The sequence below is a fragment of the Arachis ipaensis genome, chromosome B02 (genome assembly GCF_000816755.2).
Source record: "Arachis ipaensis cultivar K30076 chromosome B02, Araip1.1, whole genome shotgun sequence".
In the NCBI taxonomy this organism is placed as follows: domain Eukaryota; kingdom Viridiplantae; phylum Streptophyta; class Magnoliopsida; order Fabales; family Fabaceae; genus Arachis; species Arachis ipaensis.
The window spans coordinates 24,307,564-24,315,430 of record NC_029786.2 but is presented as its reverse complement, the minus strand read 5'-3'; the positions used below and the strand labels follow the sequence as shown (position 1 = coordinate 24,315,430).

Below are 7,867 nucleotides of genomic sequence, written 5' to 3'. Positions count from 1 at the left end.
TTAATGAAAGTACAGGTTCACTGGCAGGCAAGGAGAGCTTGGCGCAGGGTGGGGATGAAATTGAGGGGACTACCAGGGAGGGAGTAAGTGGTGGAAATATTGAGGGAACAGGCGACAATCTGAGTTCAACGTTAGAGGAGCAAATGCTGGAAAATAAAAGGATGTGGGATCTAGCAGTGGAATCCGGCGCAATTCTATATGATGAAGAAGAGGATATCATGGCCATTCTCCAATTTCAGAATGAAGAAAATGCACAAAAAAGAAGGTTGGCAAAACAAAAGGCGAAATCAAGGTGATGTCAACCAAAAAATACCAAAAAGGTGTGTTATAATATTCCAAAATGATTTTTTGTTCTTGGAATGTTAGGGGGTTGGGGGGAGATTGGAAGTTGAGAATCGTTAAGGACTTAAAGACAAAATATAGACTGAATATGCTAGGCCTGATTGAAACTAAAAAACATGTGGTGACGAGGTTTGATGTTGCACGTCTGTAGGGTTGTAGAAGTGTAGGATGGAAATATGTTGTGTCTGATGGTGCTTCGGGTGGGTTGTTGTTAATGTGGGATGATTTCATGTTCACGATGAATAATTATTATAAAGGGGAGAGATGCTTGTGTGTCGAAGGGGTCTTATTAAAGAATAATTTCAATTGTGCTTTCTTTTTGTTTTATGGTGCTCATGATAGAGGGGAAAAACTTGTTGTGTGGGAGGAGTTGAGCTATGTTGCTGGCTTATGTCAGTCCCCTTGTTGCTTCATGGGAGATTTTAATGAGATCGTCTATATAGAGGAAAGAAAAGGTGCAGATAGTTTAACAGTAGCTGCTGAAGAGTTTAAAAATTGGATACAAGATATGCAATTAGTGGACCTGCCGCTTAATGACCGTAAGTATACGTGGTTTAGAGGCTGTTCATGTAGTTGGATTGACAGAGTAATGGTCAGCCTGGAATGGGTTGAGGAGTTCCCAGAGACTCGATTAAGAGGAGGACGAAGGGGTTTGTCAGATCACTATCCTTTGATAATAGAAGATACCAAGATAAGAGACGGCCCAAGACCTTTTAGAAGTCTTGACTCATGGTTTACTCATGAAGGTTTCCTAAGAATGGTTAAAGAGGAATGGAAGGGTTTAGGGGAGATAAATTTCACAGAGAAATTAAAGGCGTTGACAGCTCCTCTGGGGAGATGGCACAAGGACAACTTTGGGGGCATGGATAGGAAAATTCTGCAGCTCGAGGAAGATATAAAGAAGCTGGATGATAAAGTAAGTAGCGGAGTGCATGATGGAACAGTGGAGGCAAGAAGGAAAGCGTTGGTGACCTGCTGTGAGAGATGGTATGTCAAAAAAGAGTTCCAGTGGAAACAAATGTCACAATCTCGGCATGCGAAGGATATAGACAAAAACACCAAGTACTTCCACCAAATAGCTTCCGCTAGAAGGCGGAATAATAGGATTGATGCTTTGATGATCAATGGGAGGTTGGTTAGGAACTCAGCTAGAATAAAGATTGCTATCAAAGAGTTTTATAAACAGTTGTATTATCAAGAGGAGTCTCCTAAGGTGGGCTTCAGTGATGGATTGGTGACAAGGATATCTGAAGAGGAGTCTGTGGAGCTAGAGGTTTAACCATCAGCTGAAGAGATTAGAAAGACAGTGTGGGACTGTGAATCGTCTAAAGCACCAGGTAGTGATGGGTATAACATGAACTTTATTAAGAGGTGTTGGGATGAGATCAGGTCTGAGTTTACGGCAGCTGTGGTTGCTTTCTTTCAGACATCCAAGTTACCTAAGAACGCTAATATCACTTGGGTGTCTTTGGCTCCTAAGTTTATTGGGGCCATGGAAATCAAGGACCTTCGCCCGATTAGCATGGTTGGTTGTGTGTATAAGGTGATCTCTAAGGTGCTGGTCAGGAGGATGAGAGCAGTGATGCTAGGGCTGGTTGGGAAGACTCAGAGCGCATTTGTCAAAGGTAGCAAAATACACGACGGGGCACTCATTGCGTGTGAAACAGTGCATTGGCTCAAATTAAGGAAAAAGGAGGCAGCAATCATCAAGCTAGACTTTTAGAAGGCATATAAAAGAGTTAAGTGGAGCTTTGTGGACATCGTCTTGCAGAAAATGGGTTTTAGGAGACGATGGAGGGCTTGGATTATGGAGTGTGTGGGCATAGCATCTATGTCAGTGTTAATAAATGGTTCACCAACAAAGCCGTTTATGATGGAAAGAGGTTTGCGATAAGGCAACCCACTATCTCCTTTCCTTTTTGTACTTGTGGTTGACGTTCTACATAGAATGATCGGTGAGGCAGTTAGAAATGGCCGTATTTCTCCTTTGTTGGTTGGGGGAGACAACATAGAATTATCGCATCTTCAGTTCACAGGTGACATTATTTTGTTTTGACCGCCTGAGGAGGAGACTATCAAAACTACAAGAGACTGCTACGCTGCTTTGAGCTGATGTCGGGGTTGAGCATTAATTTTGACAAATCCAGTTTAATTCCAATCAATTGTGACCAACAATGGGTGGTTCGTATGTGCAGCTTGTTGGAGTGCAAGGAAGCTACACTACCAGTCAGATACCTTGGAATTCCTCTAGTGCTAATCTGAGGTTGGTGAAGACTTGGAAGCCAATAATAGATAAGGTGGAAGAGAAACTAAACTTATGGAAGTCAAAAGTGCTAAATAAAGCGGGAAAGTTGGTGCTTATCAAAGCTGTTTTAAATAGCTTACCAGTATATTACTTAACTTTGTATAAGATGCCAAAGGCGGTTGCTGAAAAATTGATCTCATTACAAAGAAAATTCTTGTGGAGTAAGGAGGATGGTAGTAATGGCATAGCTCTGGTTAGATGGAAAGTGGTTCAGGCTCCAAAAAAACTAGGTGGTTTAGGTGTTGGAGATGCGATGATCCGGAATACAACACTCTTGTTTAAATGGTGGTGGAGGTTTTCAAAAGAGGAATGTCCGTTGTGGAAGAAAGTGGTATACTCTTGTTATAATCTGAATCCTAATGAGCTACTATCCACTCAGACATTACCTATTAGAGGAGGACCATGGAAGGATATCTGTCAACTACAGATCAAGGAGCAACATGTAAGAGATAAGATGATCACTGGACTCACCATGAAGGTTGGTGATGGTAGAAGAACCCAATTCTGGGAGGACATTTGGCTATGTTGTGGTGCTATGAAGGATAGGTTTCCAAAGCTCTTCTCGGTTTCAATCCAAAAAGGATCAGTCATTGGGGATTATGGGTTCTAGGATGGGATAGAGTGGATTTGGAACTTCCATTGGAGGCGTGAGCTGTTCCAATGGGAGTTGGAAATTGTGAATCAGCTGCACGATGCTTTGAGGCCGGTTAAACTAGCGGCGGACAGAGATGATAGGCTTGTGTGGAAGTTTGATAGACAAGGTGTTTTTACTACTAACTCATTTATGCAGGTGTTGCAGGAGGAAACACTACCGGAGGACATAACAAGTTATAGCTTCACCAAGACTATTTAGAAAGGCTTAGTTCCTCCAAGAGTGGAGCTGTTTGCTTGGTTTGCCTTGATTGGCAGGGTGCATACAAAAGAGAGATTGTGTCGACTTGGGATAATTACTCAGGAGGATAATATGTGTGTTCTATGTAAAAAGGATGTTGAGAATGTACATCACTTATTCCTTGGATGTGAATTTACTTGGCAGGTTTGGTGTACATGGTTAGTTCATCTTGGCAGGAAGTGGTCCTTTCCTGGTACTGTGAAGGAACATTTTCAATGTTGGACAGGCGCAACCAGTAGAAAGGAGGAGTCCAGAAATTGGTTCATTTGCTATTTTGCGATTGTCTGGAATGTTTGGCTGGAAAGGAACAAGAGGATATTTCAGAATAAAGAGAAAGGCGTAGACGACATTATTGACATGTCATTTCTTAGCTACCAGGAGTGGAAGTATAAAGATCCCTTGTGTTGTTGATGGCTATGCCAAAGATGACATGGGGTTATTTTGTTCTGTAAGCTGCCAGTTAGTTTCTGTTTGGGTTAGTCTTTTTGTTTCTGTTTCTTGCTCCACCTTGGTGTTGAGCTCCTTTGTTTCAAAAAAAAAAAATCAAGTACGATAGTTTAAGAATAGATAATCGAAATTTTTGTTGAAGAAAAAAAAAGGAGAAGGAGAAAAAGATTGATTGAAGTTGTTACAAAGATAGCTTATTTACCTAACATTTCTTATTTACTAAAACCAAATGAAATATCACCTTTTTTTTTTGGTACTTCTCCTAAACTTAGTTCTGATTTTGTTGGGACTATATATGGGTTTGCTTGGGAGGGCTTTTATAAAAATATTTTTTAAGTGATTTTTACTTTTATTATTAAAATTTTGTCAAATACACTAAAAAATAAAAACAAACATTTATATATCTTATTGTCATTGTAAACAAAATATGTGTATCCTACAAACGAGTTACATACAAATTTTTTATACAATTATCTTATTTATAAACTAGATAAATAACATATTTTTTTGTTAGTTAGCAATGTAAACTTACGATATATATAGATAAATTTTAGGTTTAATTACTCTGCAAGTCCCTATAGTTTCACCGAATTTTCAATTAGATCCCTATACTTTTTTTCTTTTCAATTGGGTTCCTAAACGTTATTTTTTTTTTCAATTTAGTCTCTGCCGTGATAAAATTGTTTAAAATAATAGAATATTCTATTAAAAAATTGAATATTCTTATAATTGGGTTAAAAAAGCAAACTGAACCCACTTCCAATTTTTCAAAATTCCAAAACTACCCTTGACATTTTGTAGAACCCTAGCTATCGCTTGTCCTCTGAAGTTAGTGGCGTTTTTCCCCTATTCGCTGGTGTCGTCGTCCATCTGCGTTGTCGTCGTCCTTGGTGGCGTGAGCATCCGTCGTCATTCATAGTCCTTAGTCGGTGCTGCACTGCTCTCCGCTATTAGTGGCAACTCCATAACACAGACGTCACTATCGGATTCTTGGTTACCTCCACGGCTTTGGAGGAAGCTCTTAAACTGGATTCATTGAGCTGAAGAATTCAAGAAAGAAAGAAGAACGAAATCGAAAATGGGTAATCAGAAGCAGATTCTCAAAGATCCCCAATTCGCACCCTTTCTCACTTCACGTTCCAAAATCAACCTCAAGGTGCAAAATTCTCCTAATTAACCTTTTCAATTTTTTGTCTTATCTCAATTTAGGGTTTTAAATTTTACCGCAATGTCTCTAATTTCCCTTCATATATTCTGTTTTATGGATAAATGGTGAAATTTGAGTGTGAGAAAACTGAATAAGGGTTCAGGATTTTTAATTTTTGTTCTTTTTAATTCAGGATAAGTGGCTAAATTTGAGCGTTAGCAATGGCACTCAAGGATCCAAAGAAAAATTTAGGATTCCTAGAATAAGGCTACGCCCCTGCTGCGTTACCCCAGTTGCTACTGGTAATGCCATTTTTCTGGGGAAGATGCTACCCGTGTCACGACTATGATTCATCAACCTGATCCTGATCCTTCTGTTACTGTGGGTGATCCTCTCAAAATGACGAAGATGCTAAGAATCCTCTGGGGTATGCAAATTGATGTCACTAATTTTATATGGATTATTGCAATTAAATGATGTAGATTAAGATTGTAATTCTGGTTAAAACTGTTGTATGCCTCAACAAAATAAGAAAAGTATTTCGTGACTTTTGAATTGTTCTGAGACTTGGTTGCTTTTGTTTATCTTCTCTCCAGGTATAATGCAATGATTTTAGAAGCGATGTCAACTCTAAAAGATGCTAAATCTGACCTGAATGTCATTGTTAACTTCATTGAGGTTAGATTATGAACTTATAGTAAGTAAATGTTATATATATTTGTGAGAAAAAGATTGAGCTGAGGAAACCCCATTTGAGTTTGGTTGGTAATGCGAAAACAGTTGTGGAGACTTTAAATAAGGAGATTAAGGATGATCCTTTTTGTTTGGCCAGGAACCACCCTTGGGTGGAAGCTATATGGAAGAAGTCTAAGGATAATGCGGCAAAGATGGAGAATTAGATTGCTAAGGATGTTCTGCCATTCAATTTCTTGACACCAATGAGGATAATAAGAATGCAATTCTTGGAGTCGGAAGCTGGCTCCAGTAATGGTGTCTGAGGGTGCAAATACCATGGATGTAGGTAGGGCTGTGTTGGCTCAGACAAAGCACATAACTAGGTTGGATGCAGGGACTTGGGGACCATAGGGGGTTGGCCTCGGTTATTACATTACGNCATACTTATGTTTATCTATTTAATTTCCCTTCCATTGTGTTGTGTGGATTGATGCCCATATCTTTAGTTATATTTTCATCATCATATAATGGAATGGTTCTTATTTTAGTCTATACATGAAATTTTTACTACCATTGTTTTGAACTAGGATCTTCCATGAACTCTTTTATGTTTCTCTGTCCATAGCTAGTAGTTTTGTGATAGAGAGGATTACATAAGCTGGTGTAATTACTATGCGCCAACCTAAAATTCCAAATTCTGGACTGTTGTCTTATATGTCTTATCTTTTGTCAATACTTGAAAAAATATGCATTGCCTTATGTCTTATCTTTTTTTCAATCCAGACATTAGTTCAGTAATAGTTACCTATGGTAGTGATTGTTTTTAACAGTGGAGGGGTATATGGTGGTGACCGGAGAATCCCCGAAGAGATAAATAGACCTCACAAAGATGATCCTGCTCCGACTTCCTTTATTTCAAAAGTAGGCTACCATGCTTTGATTAAAGCTTTTGGTGGAAAAGACTATCTTATTGGGACACCTGATGTATTCAAGTCTGCTCTTTATTGTTAATCCATATGCTGGTTGTGGAAGGCTGCAACACAAGAACTAATTTCTAAATTATCTGTATAACACTAAAATTACGTTTTTTATGATTTTTGTTTTTAGATTTCAAATTTCAATAAGACAAATTACATAGCCTTGTAATCTTTTATGGTGTACTATGATATGATAAAAACACAAATTATATTCCATGAATCCACACAAATGTAAAATATTACATGATCATAATAAATACTTGAATTATGGAAACTGAATTTTATACTACTATTTTTGTTTCATTTTATCCATTCTTTTTTTTCTGTATGTTCTTAAGATAAGATAATTTGAAAGTGAAAAAAATAAAGAAAAGGTATTTTTAGTACAATTTGTATATAAATAAGCAAAAAAATGATAGTAACAAAATAAAAAGGATTATAGAAATATCTTTCATGTCGTAGAATCATTGAATAGGGATTATAGGAATATCTTTTATTGAATATTTATATTTTCATCGAATTTTCAATTAGGTCCCTATACTTTTTTTTCTTTTCAATTCGGTCCCTAAGGTTATACAAGTAATTTCACAATTTACTAACATTTTTTTGACGTTTAACGTTAACAAGGACTAAATTGAAAAAAAATATAATGTATAGGGACCCAATTGAAAAGGAAAAAAGTATAGGGACCTAATTGAAAATTCGGTAAAACCATAAGGACGTGCAGAGTAATTAAACCTAAGTTTTACTCAATTCTCTTTTAAATAAAAGATAGGTTGTCCTCCATGATAAATCTAATAATTATTGAATGAAATGAATTATATAATGAAGATGATTAATATTAACTCTTAATTTAACTTGAATTTTAACAACTAAATTAATTAATTATAGTAAAACCACTTGAACTTTATACTTACAAAATCACACAATTTTTATATCAACTCTATTAATAATTATGGAATTCACCCTTACTCAATTAACATCTTATCTGCTTTTTTATTTTAAATTTGTGATTTAGTCTTTTGATTTTTCTTTTCATTTGTTCTTTTTAGTTTTCTAATTTTTTTTTAGTATTGTTAGAT

At 36.9% G+C, this 7,867-nt stretch overlaps 1 protein-coding gene across 1 annotated transcript; it reads left to right on the top strand.

Annotated features, from left to right (window-relative positions):
- On the top strand, nucleotides 581–1,621 carry LOC107627054. Its single transcript, XM_016329926.1, has one exon. The coding sequence runs from the start codon at nucleotides 581–583 to the stop codon at nucleotides 1,619–1,621; it is 1,041 nt and encodes a 346-aa protein (XP_016185412.1).

What these genes read in the sequence shown, in the direction of transcription:
- LOC107627054 (XM_016329926.1), top strand. Translation starts at nt 581, where the DNA reads ATGAATAATTATTATAAAGGGGAGAGATGCTTGTGTGTCGAAGGGGTC.